Source organism: Excalfactoria chinensis, chromosome 2, assembly GCF_039878825.1.
Source record: "Excalfactoria chinensis isolate bCotChi1 chromosome 2, bCotChi1.hap2, whole genome shotgun sequence".
NCBI classification, from domain to species: Eukaryota; Metazoa; Chordata; class Aves; order Galliformes; family Phasianidae; genus Excalfactoria; species Excalfactoria chinensis.
Window position 1 is genome coordinate 107,026,637 of NC_092826.1, and position 20,226 is coordinate 107,046,862.

Consider the following 20,226-nt stretch of genomic DNA (forward strand, 5'->3'; position numbering starts at 1 on the left):
TCCTGCAGCTGTTCCGAGCGGAGCGCACCGTCAGCCCCTGTGTTTCCCAACCCCCTTCTGCACCGCGTCTTACACCGATGAGAGCGGAGGAGAAAGTTCGGGGCTGCGGCTGGTCTCGTGTCCCCCCGTGGCCCCCTCTCTGAGCTCCTTTGGTCTTGTGTTTGTTTCGTTTGATTTATGGTTCTTATCATTCATTTACTTACTTATTTTTGGCAACGCTTCGGCTTCGTGTTTATAAACCGGACCCCCTCAAAAGCCGCGAAGCTTCCCCTTGCTTTTACCCTAAGAGAGGTCCATCATCATTTGGTCACATTTCCATAAGACCGACTGGTGGCGATTTCACTTCACGAGACAGAAACTTACAAGGAAAGAAGATCGGAAAGCCAAAAGAATTGCGAAAGGAATGGCTGAAACATTCTCCATGTGGAACAAATGCTTAAAATATGGCACTGCCCCATAAAAACAAAGAAGTAGAGAGGAAGCATTTCTTCCGGGCCAATTTCTGCTCTTAGTACTAAAATATGTCATTTTTCGGTCGTTGTATAGCAAATAGGGCTCCTCACATGACCAAAATCAACAGCTTGTCCCCCGAGTTCTTAGGAACTTTTTTTTTTCCCGGAGCTCCCGTTGATTCCAATGGTCTTTTCGAGCCTGAAACGGGAGTAACTGTGACTTGTAATATTTTTTGACACATAAACCAGAAAAGAATAATGTTAACCGCACGAGTCGGCCAAGTGGTGTGCCTGGGGGAGAACGGGAATGTTTGCCTTGGAAGGGAGAAAAGGAAGCAGGAGAGGGAAGAAGAAAGCTAGAAAGAAATATTTGTGATCATTTGGGATATTATTTTGCTATTTAATTAAATATTATCCATTTGGTTAATTCTGTGTGTTTTTTTCTCCTGTAGTTTAAGGAGCTGGCGCAGAACTAATCGTTGCTAGAAGACGAGCAAGGAAGATAACGAGAGAAACCTTCCGAAACCATTCAGTTCCCCCCAAATTCTTCCAGTGTGAGCTGGCGGAGGAGCGGCTCCGTACGGGCGCACTCCCAGCGCTGCCGCCCAGGATGGAGCCCCCCCGGGGCCGCCCCGGATCCTCCTCTGTGTCCGCAGGGCTCCCACAGCGCCCCGGTGCTCTGAGGGGGGGGTCTGGGGGGGACTGAGGGGCGATGTGCGGGGGGAAACCTGTTCGGTTCTACGGCCCGAACGTGAGTTGTCATTAGAGGGGTACTAATAAACCCCCGTTAAACATGCGGTGATGAAGTGATGGAGTGATCTCTGGCCTTTGAAGAGTTCCTACAATTAGTAGCAACATGCAGAGCGTTTTGCCCAGATTTCTTATTATTATGCCCAGACTTATTATTATTATTCACTTATTCACTAATTTATTTATTATTATTATTATTATTATTATTATTTATTTCTACCGAGGACGGTGAGGGGGACGCGGCTCCCCCAGCCTCCAACTGAGCCTGCCACTGCCTGGGAGAAGCCTCGAGCATCTCCCCCTGCCCCCGGGACTCTCCCTGTGTCCCATGCGGGACGGTTCCCCTCAGCCCTGTGAGTATCTCCGGGAGACCGAGATGCTCGGAGCCGTTGCTTCCGAGGGAGTGCGGAGATGCATCTGCCGGGCAAAAAGGAGAGGGAATTACCGCCGCTGAGGAGACGGAGAGAGGGATGGAGAGAGAGGGATGGCTCTGCGATTGTTGCCTTTAGCGAGGCAGTGAGATTAACCACTGGGACTTATTCTAAAGTGACCCATCACTGAATTCATTTCTGCCTGAACTTTCGGTGAACCTGAGATTAAAGAGGGGAGAGCAGCTAAGCAGTTTGTTGTTAGCTGCCTTTTCAACAGCCCTTTCAGACTGAGTAAATATTGATCGCTTTCAATCTGATTGCCCCAGAGGAAAACACCAAAGCATCTCAATAGCCTCCAAAAGTAAACTTTAAAGGTGAACGGTAGAAATGGCCTTAAGTATGATAGGAGGATGCTAAACTCCGTTTGACATTTGAACGCGGTTTGAGTTGGGGTGGTCGGTGAGGGATTTTTTTCTGTGTGTGAGTTTTATTTTTAATTTAGGTTGGGGTTTTTTTTATGTTTGTGGGTTTTTTGTGTCTTGTTTGTTTTGTTTTTTTTCCCAGACGTTCAAGAGTGAAAAATAGGGGAGGGAAAAGGATGTAAAAATAGAAGGCTCCCCCCATTCCGAAGGGCAGCTGATGGCTCCTCCGAGCAAAGTCGTACTTTGCTCGTTTAGGTATTTATATGCCAGAATCTCGTTCCTCCTTCCCCCACCTCAGGCACTGAGGGCTCGATCGTATCGAAATGATAATAATAAAAATAACGAAATGAGATCGGATCGGGAAAGCTGGGGGTGTCGGCTTTAAATCGTTCGAGGCTGAGAAAAAAATAAATAATAAAATAAATAATAAAATAAAATAAAATAAAATAAAATAAAATAAAATAAAATAAAATAAAATAAAATAAAATAAAATAAAATAAAAAAAGCGAAAACAGTTAAAGCATGGGGTTCTGCTTGGAAAGAGAAGAAGCTCTGTGCCCCAAGCTCCCCGTAGACGGATGCACTGCCGTGTGTCCCGTCCCGCATTTAGGCAGTAATTTATGGGCGCTCTTCCCATCGCACTGAGTCAGCACCGGAGGAGCCGGCTCTCAGATCCGGATTCCAGCAACGTTTAGATCCAGATTTCGATATTGAAATGCCCTCATTGGCATGCAAATGCCACTTTAACACATCCAAGTCTCTGGAAGAAGGCCATCTGGTTTGCTTTGTGGCTTTACACTAATAAACAAAAGGTAAAGTATATGGCAGGCGGGGAAATGAAAGAAATCGAGGCAGCGGTGGCGGGAGCCTTTGGAGACAGCCCCGCTGCCTTGCAGATAGCTGCTCTTGATATGGCCGCCGCGCCTGCAAGATCAGGGCTTGTTTCTTTTAACACCGAAGTGAAGAACGTTTCGTTGGCTCCCGGTGATCCCGCACGACGGAGCAGCTCGGGCAGCGCTGCCCAGCAACTGTGTGGTGTCAGGAGGTGTCACACGTGGAGCTTCCAGGGGTAGCGGGGACTCCGGGCACCCCCCGAGCTCCTCTCCGTTCTCTCCGGGCGCCCGCTGTCCCCCTCCTCGAGCCCTATGCTTTTGGCACCTCTTGGAAACGTCACTCTATTTATCCGCAATAACTTGTTTGGGTTTTCTGCAGAAATACGAAGGCAGAGGTTTGGAAACGGGCTGGGAGCACCTAGGGGCCATCCCCACCCCCCGGCCCATCCTCTGGCAGCCCTTCGGGGTGGCAACGCGGGGAGGAGGGGGGGACACGATGCCCGCGGTAATTAAATGCGCAGCCCTTGCGAGGGGCCTGCGACGTGAGGAAAGAGGGCCTGAAGACAGTTTCTGCTTTTGAAGCGTGCTCTGTTTATGTAAGTGTCACCATCCATCCCGAGGTGAAAAGGTTAGCACTTGACCCAGGAAGCTCTCGTGTTTGTGCTTCAGAAATAGATCGGGGTCATAAATTCCTCCCAGTTACTGCGGAGGGCCTCATATTTTTTCTAAAAATAATGCTATTTGAGCATAGGAAAGGAGGAAGGTGCGTGTTTATGGGGCGGACCGGGCAGGCTGAGGGGGGAGTAACGCTGGGACCCTCCTCCCTTCTCCCCTCGGAAGTGCCCGAAGGCGGAAAACGAAGGAGCCTAGAAGTGACGCTCCAGTGACGTCACTCAGAGGCAGACACACGAAGTATACCTGAAAGCGGAATATATTTATTACAGACATGGTAAGGACCCGTAAATCCTGCCCTGGGTCCCAGCGGCGGGGACCGCAGAGCCCCGCTGATTGTACACAACGTCGGGGGACGCGGCTCCCTCCCGACAGAGCTCCGTGTCCCGAGTACAGCACACACGGGGCTGCATGCAGCGGCCCGGACACCAACCACAGAAGTTATACATTCATTTGGCCATCCGACACATTCACGAGTGGGTCGAAAAGACATCGAGGCTAAAGGAGGCGGGATACGGAAATAGGGAGAGGTGAGGTCTGTGGGGCGGCGGCGTCCCTCTGTCAGGCGCAGCCCAGCACAGCTGTATGGGGGAGGGGAGGGGGACAAGCACACAGGGTAAGGTTTACAAAACCTAGTGCAATTGAAGCCTTGTTTGTCACGTTTTGGGAAATAGCGCTACGCTTTGAGGTATCTGCTGGAGCTTAACACGTCTGCTTGATGCTGCCGTCAGCCTGACCGATAGAAAAGTGGGTCCGGTTTGGCGAATGCACTCACCCTGCTTCACCTGATCATCTAAACGTCATCTCTAGAAAAATCTGTAAAAAGATAAATCTCTCGGACAAAGTATTTACAAGCAACAAACAAACTCATAGACACGAACAAAGTATACATTAAATTAAAGGATGAGAGTCCTAGAAGTCGTGTAAACACTTGCCATAGTGCATCTCTTCGTGAGGTTATGTACCCTCCATGACCTGTCTGTCACCCAGAGAAACTCAGAGGAACGTCCTTGCGGGGAGGAGGGAGAACCCACGCGTGTGCCAACACAACTCCTCCAGCAAGGAGGTGAGGAAGGGGGGACGGAAAGAAAACCTCTTGGCAGCAGGGGCCGGGAGTGGCCAGGCCGGCGCCCCCGGGCCCGACCGATGGACGGACGGACAGACCGACGGAGCGCACCGCTCGGGGGGGCTCAGTTGGCTGCGGGTCCCGGGTCCGAGGCGCAGGATGCGGGAGAGGCGCTGCAGGGAGACGGGCAGCACTTCTCCGACGGGTCCTCCGCCTTCTCCTCGCAGCCCGTGGGGGTGGCGGGGGAGATGGGCAGCAGCCCCTCTTTCTCCCTCTTCTTCTGCTTCATCCGCCGGTTCTGGAACCAGATCTTCACCTGTGTCTCGTTGAGCTGGAGGGAGGCCGCGATTTCCACCCGCCTGGCCCGGGTCAGGTACTTGTTGAAGTGGAATTCCTTCTCCAGCTCGGTGAGCTGTTTGGTGGTAAAGTTGGTCCGGACGGTGTTGGGCTGCCCCACGAAGCCGTACTCACCGGCCTTGCCTGTAAGGGGACGGGCAGCGTTAAGCGAGCGCAAATGATTTATAGGCTACATAATCGATATGCCCGCAGCAGCCCAGCGATAGGGACTCCTCGGGATACGGGAGAAGCCCTGGCAGGGTGAGTGATGGGGTGCGAAGTGCTGAACTCCCGGTGTTGGGGAAACTCGGGAAATGCTTTGTGAATTACACGAAATCCGACCACGGGAGGGGTAGGAGGGGAGACCAAAGAACCAGCACCCAGCTCTAAGGGCTCACGACCCGGTCACTCCCGCGGGCACCTGCACCCACCTCCCCCCGACGGCGGGGCCAGAGCGAACCGGGCAGAGCTGCTCCGTTCCCATCGGCCACTGACCTGTTTTAGGGGGGTTCCTTTTAACTTTCATCCAGTCGAAGGTCTGCGCCGGTGGCGAGGTGTCGGCGGAGGGAGAGCGGGAGTTGTCCTGGTGGCCGGCGTGGAGGGGAGAGAGGGCATGGTTGTAGGTGCCCAGGGGCAGGCTCTGCTGTTCTTGCCCGTACGCGGAGGGCACATACTGCGTGGGCCCCCCCGCGTAGCCCTGGTGCGGGTGCTGCGCTGCGGCGGACGAGAGGCTGCCCGTGTAGACGGCGGGAGCGCAGGGGGGGAAGCCGCCGCCCAAGTCCGCGTCCTGCCCCAGAGCGTAGGGGCCGTAGGCGGCGCCGAAGCCCTGCGCGCCGTACGTCGGGGGGCAGCCGGGGTGCGCATAGGACACCCCCAGGCCGCCGTGGTGCTGGTAGGCGGCTGGCTGGGCCGGGGGGTGGTGGTGCCGGTGGGGGCTGAGGGGCACCCCGCGGCCCACGAGGAAGCGGTCCTCCCCGCTGCAGCTGCCGGCGCTGACGGCGCAGGGCTGGAAAGTTGTAATCCCGTGCTCGGGGTGGTAGGAGCGGGCGGCACAGGCCCCCGCCTCGCCGCCGAGGACGGGGTACTCGAGGAAGGAGCTCATCCTCGCAGCGAGCCGCTGTCACGCCGCCGCCGCCGGGTCTTCAGCGTCCGGCGGGGCCGCGCCAACTTTCCCACTTCCTCCATGGGGCCGGGAGGAAAATGACACGAAGGTACCGCGAGCGGGGAGGCACGTGGGGGGCGGCAGCCAATGGCTGCGGCGCCTGCGGGACTTTCCCGGCTCCTGCCGCTGATAGATCGCCGCGTCGGGGGCATTTAAACGCCGAGCGCTCCGACGGCACGGCACGGCGCGGCGCGGCACCGCGGGGCAGGGCGGCGGCGGCCCCCCGGGGGGAGAGGGGCAGGGCTGCCGCGCCGCCGGGGTCCCGCCCGCTGACTGAGAGGGGACGGCAGCGGAGAACCCGGCGGCGGAGTCCGGCCCGCGGAGCCCGGCCCCTCCTGGGTGAGTGAGTGAGTGATTCCCTCTGCGGCTGGCCCGGCCGGGCTGCCTCTGCGTCTACCCGGCTGTCAAACCGGTGCTGGGCACCTTTGCCGTTCTCCCGGCTCGGGATGGGGAGGGCTGGATCCGCGGCATGGGGTGGGGGAGAGGTGATGGGGACAGAGCGAAGAGCATCAGCGCTAGAGACGGTGGCGAAGATGGGACCGTGAGTGAGGATGGGAACCGTAGCGGGGATAGCGATAGGGATGAAAATAATGCGGTGGATGAGAATGGGACCGCTGCTCCGGCCCTTCCGCAGAGCCCACCGCGACGCGACGCCAAGAGTTAAAGGGGCTTGTCCAGCAACATCACCAGGCGGCCGCGGACATTAGCATGGAAATGAGGAGCTTCGGGGACTGACGGCCATTGTGCTCTGCCGGGCACACCAGCCTCCCCCTAGCCCGCATCCTCTCTCCCCCCGCACCTTCTCCGGGCTTCTACGCTTCAGCCGGGGCTGCTGTAGAGGAGGGGGAGTCTGGGGGCTGACGACGGGGCGGAAGCCCGCCGGGCTCCGCAACCCATCTGCCGGGTCCCCGCGGTGCGCTGCCACCCGCATTTCTTGGGCTGGGCGGGGGAAGGGTGCCCGGTGTGCCGCAGGTCGCAGCCCGGGGAGGTGGCCGGGGGCACGGCCGGGAGAGAGGCAGGAGACGCAGGGCCTTCAGCCCGACCCTTTTGTCCCCGCGCTTTGCCACCGCCCAGGCCGGCAGTGGTAGGAGGTGGCAGATGGCCGGTGGCAGAGGCGGCCCCAGGACCCTTGGGAACCGCGCCGAGCATCGGTTTAAGCTTGCCCTTCCCCACCCCCATTACGGGTTTAAAAAAAAAAAGGGTCCGTGGAAGGAAAAGGACGAGGGGGCGATGGGATGTGGGTTGCGACACCAAATTCTGTTTACATATACGGAAAGATAAAGAGGGTGCGCATAGCGGGCATCCATTCATCCCAGGACTCTCATCTATCTTCAGGGAGAGGGGCTGGCATCAACAGTCAGTGCTGCTCAGCACCGGCCCCGGGAGGAGCAGCCTCCTGTGCTGCTGCAGGTGCACTCCCGGCTGGCTCTTCCATCGCTGTGTGCTTGTTGCTGCTTGCTTTGAAATCCCAAAGGCTTCCCCTTGCCCTGCCACCTCTCCTTGCTCACCAACACAAGCACACACTCACTCACCCACAAGCTCCTCCCTCTCCTCCGAACCACAACATCCTCCCCGAGGTGCGGGCTCTCCCGCTGCTCTTAGGTCAACCCTTACCCCATGTCATCCCCAAGGCTTCTCTACGGGCAGCAAAAGCTGAAGGGCCGCTCTTAGGATTTCTGTTTATTCTGATTTACTGCGCAGGCACGGGTGGCTGAGGGTCCTCTGGAAAGGTTCCGTTTCTTAAACTCTGAGAGGAGGTTGTGGGGAGGGTGGGGGGAGTGGAAGTCGTGGGCAGAGCAACAGCAACAACACTCCGGGGGCGTATATGGCATTATAGTGCATCAGTGTAGGCTGTGGTGAGGGACAGAAACACATTCATTTCATCCCCGTAAACCTGTTGTAATAAATACAGCATAAGGCAGAGCAAAGAAGGGGGGCCGCTGGGACTGTTTACCAATAAAAGAGCTGGCATCTTTTCAGTGCCGTTTTTTGTTTTGTTCTGTTTTGTTAACAGTAGCCTTCGAAGAAAAATACGTATTTATTTGCAGATGGATCTGTTTTACCGGTAAATCCCGGCGTATTGCAGCATCTCTCTTACAGTCTCCAGCGTCCTATAATCCTTTTTTTTTCTCCCTCTTTTCTGTGCCATTGTTGGGAGCAGCCCCCATCCCTTTTGTTGCACTGTCTCTCTCGCGATGCTTTGGGTTTTTGCTGCCGGTTCTGTGTGTGAGGGGCAGCGGCTGTAGGGCCGGGGGCTACAGCTGCCCCTCGGCGGCTCCGCTCCGGGCCGGGTCCGGGAATCGCCGTTTCCTGTCCCAGAGTGGGGCCCACTGGGCCGTTCCGCCCATTTAATCTTTGGCGTGGGAGTTCTCCCCCCGCAGCGCCCCGGGGCTCATGGAGAGGAACTGAGGCGACTCCTGATAGCTGCATCCCCACGTTTATTTAAATCGAGTTGGCGAATATTTGAAATCTTGTCGGGAATTTTTATTCCTTTTTTTTTTCTCTCTCTCTCTTTTTAAATGTTATTTATATTTTTATTTTATTTTATTTTATTTTATTTTATTTTATTTTATTTTATTTTATTTTATTTTATTTTATTTTATTTTATTTTATTTTATTTTATTTTATTTTATTTTATTTTATTTTTTAAAGCGTTGTCAGCTCGCAGATATCGGGCCACAAAATGCCCCCTCGCTCCACAGCCCGGTTCGGTCCGTGCCAAGGAGATCCGGGGCCGCTGGGGCCGCCCGCACCGCGCAGGGCTGCAGCGAGAGGAGGACAGGAGCAGGGCCGGGGTTTCGCCGCGGCCGCAGCTCAGCCAAGCTGTTGTTTTAAAGGAGCAATAAAAATGAATTATGACTAAACGCCTTCTCACTTAATGGTTTTAGACGGGGATCCCCAGCCCCGGCAAATACGTAAGAGGATTTTTATTTGTGCATGTGTTCCTGCAATTGATCTCTTTGATGACATTCTCATTCATAGAAAGCGTTTGATTTATGACTTTAGGAAGAATTGCGTTCAGCCCTTCCAGCTATAACCCACGCATCCCGGCTCCACAACGCGGTGCAGAGCTGCGAGACGGCTCTCCGCGCACGGACGGGCAGCGCTGTGCCATTCCCAGGCCCCCGCTCTCCTCGCAAAGGGTCCCCACGCACGGAGCCGCGGCCGCCGCCCCCCTCACCCCCCGTGGGAGCTCTCACTCGCGTCCCAAGGAGGGGATTCGTCCCTCTCGGACCCGGCCACGCTGCTGCCCGCGGTGTACCGGAGGGTTTCCCAGCGCTGCACAGCGAATGGGGACCTCGAGGAAACCGCAGCTCGGGAGTAAAAGCTTTCCCTTTCGGGTCGCCCCGCAGGAAGGGTTTGAACAGAAAACAGCGTCTTCTACGTTCCCTCACCGCCTCCAAAAAGGACCGAGCGGAGGGTGCGATCCCTCCCCCAGCGATTTGTGCGGCCTTTGGGTGTTGCTGGCCCTAACTTCTCCCTTCCTTCTCCTTTTAGGGCAGATCTCCCGGACGACTCAGCGCGGGAGGACCCATCGAACACACTCTGAGCTCAGACTCTGTAAGGTTTCCAGCCAGCTTGCTGGCTGCTCGTTATGGTCGAGAACAAAATATGCCCGAAAAGAAAAAGAAAGAAACGGGGGGGAAGGAGGGGAAAAGAGAGAGAGAAAAAAAGCCTTTGGTGAATGTACAAGGCTCGTTTCTGCAGGAGACACGCACCCTCCTGACTGTGCCCCTCGTTTTGTCTGTAACAGAGAAAGCTCTCCCTTACGCCTTTGTTAGAGTTGAGCATTCCCAAGCTCCGCGTCCGCACTGAGATGCTATGGTTATACACTAAAGGGAAGAAATGACCATAGGAGCTGGGAACTGTATGGGTTTGTTTGTTTGTCTGTTTCCCCTCCGACAACCCTCGCAATAAAGAATTCGAACGTGTTTTTCCTCTCTGCTAAATGTCCTGCGTTGCCAACGAGAGAGAGATGGCAGGGTTTGATTATTAGTGAGTTAATAGCGAAAGGGAGGAGGAGAAACGCCCGTTGTGTTATCAGTGCTCAAAGGAGAGGGAGGGAAGAAAAGAAAAGAAATAAAAAGAGAAAGGGCCTTGTAGCAAACAAGAATTTATTCTACCAAAAATACTTATGACAACGCATCCTAATGCAATACAAAAATAAACAGAAAGTGACGATACGATCCCTATATGATCACTTTCTTACAGACCTCATATATTGCTTTCGTCGAAGGACCTAGAACGTGGCTAGGTTCAAACCGAAGACAACTAAAAACTTGGTCAGAATCGGTAAAATGGCACGGCGAAGGGAGGGGACAAACAGAACATACCGACCGGGAAGGGGGGGGAGGATGGGGGGGAGGGGGGGGGGGAGGAAATAAAATTAATTCACTGGGGGGAAAAAATAATAAAGGGGAGGAATGAGGAGGAGAAGGCAGGACCCTGGGAGAGGACGGCTTTAATTTCTCAGTAATTCAGATGCTGCAAGTCAATCGTGGTGAGCGTGTCTGTAAAAAAGTCAAAGCTGTCAGCGGAGATATCTACGGGGCTGTCCAGAGAGCCCGGCAAACTGGGGGAAACCGCGTCTGAAAGCTGGAGGCAGGAATCTGTGGAGAAAACGTTAAAGTCCTGTAAAGAGGGGACCTCGAGGGCCTCAGGACTGTCATTGTTGAGGCCAGCTGCGCAGTTCTGGGCCATTGTTGAGAGGCAGTTTTGAACAGTGGGTGACTGGTGTTGAAAATGTTTCAGATTTTTCTCATTGCTCGTTAAAGGCGAAACGGGGAAACTTTGGGATTCGCCATTGTGCGCATTCTGCGCCTGCTGCTGCGAGAGCGCATTCTGCTGAAACGCGTACCCCTCCCTCTCCAGCAGCGCTCCCGAGACGGTGCCGAGGGCTTGCTCGAAGAGGGCTTTCTCCTCCTCCTCGTCCTCCGCCGCTTTCTCAGGGTCCTCCAAGCCCTTAAATTTCCCCTCGCCGTTCTGGTTCTCCTTGCACTGGGTCTGCCTCTTGTGCTTCATCCTTCGGTTCTGGAACCAGACCTTCACTTGCCTCTCGGTCAGATCCAGCAGCGCTGCGATCTCGACCCGGCGCGGTCTGCAGAGGTACTTGTTGAAGTGGAATTCTTTCTCCAGCTCCAAGAGCTGCGTGTTGGTGTAGGCCGTCCTCAGCCGCCTAGATCCACCGCTGCCACTATCGGGGATTTCAAGGGGGTCTGTTAAAAAAGAAAAAGAGAAGGCGAACCACCGCCACCACCACCACACGCACACGCGCCCCGGAGCGCAGCGAAGAGCGGAGGCGAAGCATCGCCTCGCTCACGTCGGGGAAAAGCGCGGATGGCACCGCGGCCCCCGAGCCCCTCGTGGCCCGGGCTGGAATGGGTGGCAGGGCTTCTCCCTCTCCCTCTGAGTGGAAGCGCCTCTCTACCTATATGTCCTCACGGCATAAAATAGCGACTGCAACAAAATGGCCGCCCTCGGCCGCGGGACCCCATTGTGCGGCGCCCGGAGCCCCCCGGCCCCTCGGCGCGCCCCGCGCCCCCCGCTCTTCGCCCTCCCCACGCCGCGGCCAACTTTATATCGGCCATCGCGCGATTGATAATTAATGCATCAGCCGCCGAGCTGAGCGGGAGCAATCTATCACTCTTCATTACTGTCAAATAGCCCGGCTCTAGGACAGCGAGACAAGAGAGGTCAGCTCCAACTCAAATAAATCATCCCGCGTTGGGGCGACTCGGGAAAGTTGGGCTCCGCGCGGAGCCCCGTCCGAGCGGGGGCTGCGGGCGGCCGGGGGGCGGCGAGCCCCGGGACTGACCTTTGTGGCTGAGGCAGGCGGGTCCGGCGGCTGAGGCGGAGGCCGAGGCGGGCGGCAGCGAGGATCGCTTGGACGCCTTTTTCTCTTTCATCCAGGGGTACTCCGGGGGCGGCGGGGCGCCGGCGGGGCCCGGGCTGCCGCTGCGGGCGCGGGGGCTCGCCTTGGGGCGGCCGCCGCCGCTGTGGCGAGGGTGGCCGCCGGGGTTCAGGCTGGGGATGGTCTGCTCGAAAGGAGGAGGAATCAGTGTCGAGTGTGAAAGCGTCGAGTTCTTGATTGATGAACTTTGAAATGTATCACCGACAGGGGGAAAAGATGTCAGGCACTCAGCAAGCGATGGCTGACTATTGATAAAACCGATCTCTCGCTCGAATTCGAAATTCATGGCCTTCAACTCGCAGCCCCCGCGGAGAAAAAGTTCCCTCGGATGCCGGGGGCTCGGGGGGGGAAGGCCCAGGAAAAAGGAGAGAGAGGAGAAAAAAAATATATCATAGAAGATCGCTGGTGGGGTGTTTTTTTTCTAATTCACTGATTACGGCCGTATGGGGACCGTGCTACTATTAAACTATTGAATTCATGGAGACAAGGTTGAAATTGGACCGAATTGGCTGTCACATGATTGCCTCTGCCCAATGACAATTTGGGCTTTAATCAAAAGAAGCCACTGTCTGTTTGATTGATCCAAAAAAGTCGGGAAGGAACGCCTCATTGGGGGCCAGAAAGGCTTTATTTACACTTTTTTTAAAGAGGGAAACGATATCTCCCGCATCTATCCCCTCGGCGTCCTAATCTGAAATGATCGGGGCGGGGGGGGGGAGGGAGCGGGGGTGCGTTGGTGCGGCGACCGCGGGGGTGTGTGCGTGTGTCCGTGTGTCCCCGCGTGTGTGCGCCCGTCCTGCAGCCCGCTGCCTCCTCGCCTCCGCCCGCTCACTCTCCCTTCATTGTTTGGGACTGTCAGGAAAGCGCTTTGCACCTCACAAATCATTTAAGCACCTCAATCTGACGCCGTGAGTCATTAACAAAGTCGTCCATTAATCTTCAAAGTTTTGACACCGCCAGGCCCCCACATAAGAAGTTGCACCCAGGCAGGAGTCTCAAGTCTTGACTTTTTTTCTTTCCTGGGGAACGGCACTTCCTCCAAAACTACTTTCTCGCTTTAGACTCAGCCTCCATGGGCTCCTCTTTCTTTTTAATGTATTTTTCTTTTTCCTTTAGATTTTTTTTTTTGTTGTTTTGTTTTTTTTTGGTGGCCATCTATTATACAGTACGGAGAACAATCGGCCGCCGGTGCCGAGCCATTGTTTAAGAGGATCTTCCTCAGCAACCTTGCTTCTAAGGGAAGACTCACACAGGCAGCAGCAGGCAGCAACCCCCGCGCTCCGTGACTACTTCCCTCTCCAGTTGCCTTCCAGGGATTGGACCACAAAAACGTGCCCTGCGAGCACCGCTCTGGGCGAGCCAAATAGCGAGGCTGCAAAGGCGGCTGGTGCCTCTTTAAAAAAAAAAAAAAAAAAAAAAAAAAAAAAAAAAAAAAAGCCCCAAATCCCGTGTCTTTAGCTTGCAAACGATACTCCCGTCTGCTGGCATAAATTGCTTAATAACCGTAGTAGGCTGGGTCTGGTGAGTATTTTCGATTACCAGGAAATATATGGGTTGGTAGCGGGTTTGTTTTCACGGGGCCAGGCAGAGCTGCTGGGTGATAACCTGAGGTACGGCTCTCTTCTCCGAAGCTTGGTTCTCTCCTTCGTTTCCATGTGCCTCCGCTCTGTCGGGTCCCGAATTCGGACGCTTTGGACACAACCGGGAGAGCGGGTGACAACGCCAGGGGCGTCCCCTGCCCGACGAGTCCTGCGCGCAGAGCCGGACCGGGGGGCCGGGGGCAGGAGCTGCGGGCGGGCGGTGTCCGTGTCCTGGAGCTGCCGTGGAGCATCGCAGCGCCGGGCGGGGCCGTCGCTCTGCATTTTCGGTGTTGCCAAAAAAGGGGGGGGGTCGGCAAAGCATCTTCTTCGCGTTGCAAAAATAAAGAAGAAACAGAAGAAAGAAAGAAGAAAGGGGGGGGGGGGGGGGAAGGGGGGAGGGAGAAGGGGGGGGGAGAAGAAAAAAAATAACAAACAAAAAACAAGCCCCAAGCATTCAGCGGACCGGTCTACGTCCAGACTGCACGAAGTGCATTTTAAAAATCGGTTTTAAGTTAATGCACCCTCAAGATGTAGCATATCTGCGAAGGCATTGGAGAGAGGGGGAGGGGAGGGGCTGGGAGGCTTTAAATGGGCTTTTTTTGGTGGTTGCTTGTTTAAATAAAATATAGAACGAGACTTGTCATTTAATCCCTCGAAAGGGATGCCTTACAAATATCGATGCTGTTGGAAAATGCAAAGGGTTTAATTTTCTTGCTTTTAGTCCAAACAAAGCTCTGGTGGTGTCTGCGCGCGATCAATCTTGGCCGCCAAAAGGTTTGACAGCTTCTGGCCCTTAAGAACACATTTAGAGCTTCTTGCTCTTTCCGAGATCAAATGTGTCCGAGCAAAGAGGCAGAGCGAGAAACGCGGGTAAACAAGGAAAAAAAGCTGCTTTTAAAATATGCTGTTGGAGGGCTGCTCTGCTGTGGGAAAAGCCCGGCTTTATTTTGCTTCTCTGCGCCTTCCTCGGGGTCGGGCTTTGCTTTTTTTCTTCTCTCTCTTTTTTTTTCTTCTTTTTCTTTTTTTTTCTTTTTTTTTTTCTTTTTTCTTTTTCCTCGAAAATATTGGGATTAACAGCAGGATGGCAAATAATAAAGAGAGAGGTTTGGATTTTAACCGGTCTTTGTGAGTAAAACCTGCGTGGGTGTCTCTATTCGGCACATTTGTTCCTTGTGGTCGTTCTAATACAAAAACCACCTGGAACAAAACCTTTGGAGAGGGGGACGCGAAATTCTTGGGCAAATCAATTACTTCTGCCTCCAGAGGGATCTTTTAATCGGGGGGATCTCGAATGCAAAAATACAAATTCGTATTGCTAACGTGCAGGCTCTGAGGATGGGGAGAGGGAAGAAGGGGGCAAAGCCGCCTGTCTTTTCCTTTCTTCGGTGTGGGAGGGGGAAGAAAAGACGAATTCTTTCCCTATGGATAATTTCAGAAATGCAATCCTGGCTCTAAGCCTCACAACCCGACTTCACCGCCCGTACCGTTACCTTTTGTTTGATCTATGGCACTTATCTGAAGGGTGGGGGGCGTTTGGATTCTCTGTATTCTCTAAGTGGAAACGAGCGATGCCATGCGACGGTGCCAAAATGCCTTCTTTGCCTACAAAGCAATAACGGGTCTTTGGTCTGTGCTGGGCGACAATCGGGTTTCGATGAAAAATATCGGAAGAAATAACCCTTCCTTCCACGGTTATGCATCTCCGCCCGTAACGCACCGCATGGTGCGGATATATCCGCAATCCCTTTCTCTGCCCGAGCCCTCTTTATCTATTTATGCAGAAAAGCTCTCTATAGATTCGCGGTTGCGTGGCAATGCTTCGGCATCAGGCAGGGGAGGCTCTGGGAACAAGATAAAGCCCAAAGATTAATAATATTTCAGCTTGCGACCAAAATGGCGACATTTTTTCTTTGCTCTGGAAGATACAGATGGCAAACAGCGTGCGCGATTATCTACACGGCATAGGGATACATCTCTATAAACGCGCACGGGGATATTTTACCCAGTCTATTAAGGTCCGCTTTGATTTATCTTCCGAGTTTCAATCTACAAATTACGGACATTTGGCCTGGAAGGAAGAAACACGGCATTTAAATACGGCGTTGAGGTTCCTGCCTTCACTAGGATCGACTCGGCCCGGAGACCCCCGAGGGTGCCCGTTCAACCCCGCTTGTCACAGCCCCGTGACACGCGCACACGCACACACACGGACACGCGGGGGGGTGGGTGGGTGGGAGTTCGGGGGGGTGTTTCAGAGGGAAGTAAAGGCAGCACGGGATTCCCCTCCCCCACAGCCTCAGGCTGCAGAGGGGGGGAGGAGGTCTGACCAACAGGAAACGGCTCCAGATTCAAATCCAGTATTATAACAGTAATAATAAAAATAAAAGGAAGACGAGAGAGAACGCACTCCTTTAAGGAAACCGGGAAAAATGGCAGTGGGGATGGAGAGATGCCCAGAGGTAGCTGTGCCCGGCACCCATCCCACAGTCGCAGCTGGGTTCTGGGGCCTCCGTCCGGCTCAGTACCTATTCGGGGAGACCGGGCACCACGCGGCCCCTCCGCACTGCACCGCACCTCGTTGGGCCTCAGCCCCCGAGCTCGCCCCCGCGCACACGCTCGTGCACGCACACGGTGCTCCCCCCCCCCCCCGCCTTCCGCGTGCACACCCGCGGTCCGCGCCCCCGCCCTCCACACCGGGCATGGGGGAGGCGGCAGGGAAACCCAATGGGAAAAATAATGCTAATAAATCCCTCTCTCTATCTCTAAAAAGGCACTACGGAGCCGTGCGGTGGGAGAGCGGAGCTCCAGACGAGCCCACCGACTCCCCCACGTCACGAAGGGCTCTCGCCTCCTCACACTGCAAATAACGTGGCCTTAACTCTTTATTATTCAGAATAAAAACTTTATTTTCTTTTTTTTTTTTTTTTCTTTTTTCAGAACGTGAGCAGCAAGGAATGTATAACTTTCAACACAAATCTAAGCCTTTTCAGCTTCACACGCCTTCTTTCCCCCTATCTGGCTGTTACAGGCATCAATTATTCAAGCTGTGATCTTTTTTCTTTCTTTCTCCCAGGTTTTATTGCATCGTCGTCATCACAGTTATCACCATTTTAATGAAGGAGTTATAGTTCCCTTTCAAATGATATTTCCTACGCGTGCCGATATGCCATCTAACACATGGCCAGGTAAATACCTCCTGAATATTCAGGGTACAGATTTTTATTTTTATATATATATAAATATGAACAAATGGGGATAAATAAAATTTTAAACACTTAGATTATTCAATGTTTGCAAAAAAAACAAAAACAAAAACAAAATAATATAAATAAATCTGAATGTTCACCAGCATACACACATTGAAAGACTTACACGTATCAATAACTGTCCAGGGAATCCCTGTCCAAGCGCTTCTGATGTCTTTCTTGCTATTTAAAAGAAGTGCAATAAAAAAATTGCTTCCCCGTGGGATCAATCATGTACGAACAAATTCACATTTAAGAATTCCTTTTATAGAAAATTTGTTCATATACCCTGTTTTGATAAAAGTGTAGAAGGTAAAGTATAAAGCCTCTGTATGCTCCCAAAGTGAGACATGAGGCTGCAGTTCAAGAAGATAAATATCCACTAGTGAAACTATAGAGCAATTCAAGCAACAAATATTGCTACGTCACATAAACTAGAAAACGCTTTTACCAAAGGAAACAAAACGAACTAAAATGAGCAAAAGAAAGAAGAAAGAGAAGGGAGGAGGGCGCATGGTGGGGAGGAGAGAGAGAGAGGAAGGGACGAGTACTTTAAAAGGTCGGGGCTTTGCGTTCCACCTAGTGACTCCTGGCTCCTACAGATGGGTGAGTTTGGGCGCTTCCTGAATTCTTCCCTGAGAAGGATGGTGAGCTGTAAGGTCTGTGTATGTTGGGTGCGGGTCGCAAGGTCCATGGTGGTGATTGTTGCCCATTGGCCCAGCCCCGCTGTAGTCCATGTTGGCAGAAGGAGGATGAGAGAGATGAGTTAGACCAAAGATGGAAGGCCCGGAATTGGTCATGGTCTCCACGTAGTTGCCCCCTACGTAGACGGGGCTTCCCTGTATATGTGGATTCCCATAACCGTTGCCTTGAAGAGGATGGGTATCGTACTCAGGTGTCACAGCTGCTGTCCCCGTGTATCTCTTTTGAGGAGGTGGGCAATTATTAAGAGGAGCGGTATACGATGCGGGGATGCCATAGGTGTTTTGATGAGGCTTATTAAATGGCGGAGGCGACTGGGGCTCGTAGGGGACACTGTTTACTAAAGAATGCATAGAGTTTAGGTATCCACCAGCAGCTGGAGGGACAGGGCTTCTGCTCGGGGACTGTCCTCCTGAAGAGGTCATCATGCCCTTGCCCTTCTGATCCTTTTTGTATTTCATTCTGCGGTTCTGAAACCAGATTTTGATCTGTCTTTCTGTGAGATTGAGCAAATTGGCCATCTCAACCCTTCGTGGCCTGCAAAGGTATCTATTGAAGTGGAACTCCTTTTCCAGTTCTACCAGCTGGGCACTTGTGTAAGCCGTACGGGCTCGCTTAGAAGATGCTTGCCCTGGGGGACTCTTATCACCAGCACAGCTCTCACCTACGTAAATCACACAAAGAACACAATCAGATGGTAAACCTAGACACAGTAACCAGAGACAGTGCCCAACAATGTCAGCATCTGCCAAGCTCTTGGGCATGAGATGCCCACATGTGCAGCAAGTAATCCCATCAGGAGCTCAGCCACACCATGCTCCAAGCCCCAGTGGGCTTCCTTTACTTCACTGGTACCACTGTATGGCTATACTTGCTCCAACAAAGAATGACAGGGTGCAAATTGCCTTGAGTTTTTCATAAAGGAATAAGAAAGGTTCAGGGAAATAAAGCAGGGTTTAGAAACTCTAAAGGTGGACCTATTGCTCCACATTCATACCAGGCTCAGACCCTCTGTGATTCTCCACAACCGTAGAGATCTACAGCCCCTTCTTCTGATAACCCTGTTGTACATACATCGTCTATAGATAGATGTCTGAAGGTCAGGTATCTACAGATAGTGTTGTAACATACAGAATTGGCAGTATAGTGTTTCTTGCACATCCAACATAAACATATGGTAGTGATTGGGAAGTATAATGCAGATCAGAAGAGCATATGGTGCTTGCGTAAAGGCATACAGGCATATTTAACTGTTACTGCTTTTTAATAAAATAAATACACTCTGTGGAAGTCTGTAAACAGCAATATTATCAGAGCTTTAAAAATACATTGGCAAAGACCTTTGCTAAAGATTTGGACCCTATTACCAAGGCACATTTAAGAGAAAAAGAGGAAGAATTAAGTATAAACACAACCCTTGGGTGCTGGAGCTAGTGCTGGTGTTACTGATTTGGGTTTCCTTGAGTAATAAAAGTGTTAATGTACACTACCATCCCTCAAATAATATTTTATGGGCTAAAGTTTATGGCACTCCCAAAGACTTTTGTTTACCAGTCTTGTAACTTTGCCAATCAGCCTGTAAAAGTAGGAAGAGGTTCTGACTGCACACAGGGCATTGATCCCAACTGCACATGATTATGAGCTATTTTATTCACGTTACACTTCAGCAGAGATAGGTCACTGTCTTATTAATCTAGCAGCACTGTGCCAACAAAGTACTTGGGACAGGCCCCTGGCTCGGGGCCTGGGCTGCTCGGCACTGGCGTGATTTACTGGATGGGGGATTACCTATGAAATGTGATAGATGCAGGAGGGCACTTGAGCTGCAAGGAAACCAAATCACACTGGATCCATCCTGCAAGGCTGGGAAAGATCCCAGGGGGTTGTTTGGTCACCGAGATCCCATCGCAAGCCAACAAGACCATGTGGGGCAGCCCAGGGAGGAAAACAAGCCCCCAACCCTCCCTTCCTTCCCAAAAGCAAAGATGCCCAGGGCTGCCCTCTTCCCCCCACACCCCCTCCCCCACAGGACACATGAAGGTGGCATGTTTCATACCTGAACTGGAACTGCTGTTTTTCTGCTTTGTGTTTTGCCGAGACTCTTTCATCCACGGGAATATCTGTTTGGACACGGTGGGTGAGTTAAGAGCTGGGCTCTTAGTGGGGTTGACCGGGGCAGGGTTGCTGCTGGCATTCTGAGATGGTGAGGCTGAGGATGGAGGTGGAGGCTGTGCCTGTGGGGCCGGAGGTGGCTGCGGCGGGGCCTGCGGGTCGTTGAGGCCAGGGGGCTGCAGAGGCTGACTGGGGAGGGTCCTCATGCAACTCTCACTGATGTCATTGGCCTTGTGGTGGGACACGGCGCTGCCAGGGGACTGGAGGGAGCACGCAGGGCGGTGGTACTCAGTTTCCACAAGTGACGAAGATGGAGGATATTGCTGCTGACTCGCATTATAAGTGAAACCATTTGCTCCTTGGTAGGGGTAGGCACCATAGATTGCAGAGCTGTCGTAGTAGGTCGCTTTTTGCATTTCGTTGTTTCCCAATATTTATTTCGCAAACTGACAGGGTCTTGACACCCTTGGAGAATAACATTGGCACCCCTCTGTCACGTGGCGCTGCTCCTCCAATGGCCGCTCCGGGCAGACCTGGGGTGTGGGGAGAGCAGAGCAGGGTGAAGAAATGGTGCAAATCCATCTTACTTTCAATAGCTAAGTGACATGAAAG

At 53.1% G+C, this 20,226-nt stretch overlaps 3 protein-coding genes across 6 annotated transcripts in view; all 3 read right to left on the minus strand.

Moving 5' to 3' along the window:
- Positions 1-4,690: 4,690 nt before the first annotated feature.
- HOXA1 (homeobox A1) lies at positions 4,691-6,026 on the minus strand. The gene is made up of 2 exons (XM_072329713.1): positions 5,398-6,026; positions 4,691-5,046 (listed from the first exon to the last, which is right to left on the minus strand). The coding sequence occupies exons 1-2, from the start codon at positions 6,002-6,004 to the stop codon at positions 4,691-4,693; spliced, it is 963 nt and encodes a 320-aa protein (XP_072185814.1). The 5' UTR covers positions 6,005-6,026.
- Positions 6,027-10,508: 4,482 nt separating this feature from the next.
- Positions 10,509-12,328, minus strand: HOXA2 (homeobox A2). The gene is made up of 2 exons (XM_072329815.1): positions 11,880-12,328; positions 10,509-11,280 (listed from the first exon to the last, which is right to left on the minus strand). Exons 1-2 carry the CDS (start codon positions 12,259-12,261, stop codon positions 10,535-10,537), a joined length of 1,128 nt encoding a protein of 375 aa, XP_072185916.1. The 5' UTR covers positions 12,262-12,328; the 3' UTR covers positions 10,509-10,534.
- Positions 12,329-16,489: 4,161 nt separating this feature from the next.
- Positions 16,490-20,226, minus strand: part of HOXA3 (homeobox A3) — a 44,052-nt gene continuing 40,315 nt past the window's right edge. For all 4 annotated transcript variants that reach the window (XM_072330207.1, XM_072330205.1, XM_072330208.1 and 1 more), the window contains 2 exons: positions 19,559-20,147; positions 16,490-18,166 (listed from right to left, as the gene is read on the minus strand). In XM_072330207.1, the coding sequence (XP_072186308.1) occupies positions 17,397-18,166; positions 19,559-20,030 (1,242 nt within the window). In that variant the 5' untranslated portion in view covers positions 20,031-20,147 and the 3' untranslated portion in view covers positions 16,490-17,396. The remainder of the gene's footprint in view (positions 18,167-19,558; positions 20,148-20,226) is intronic.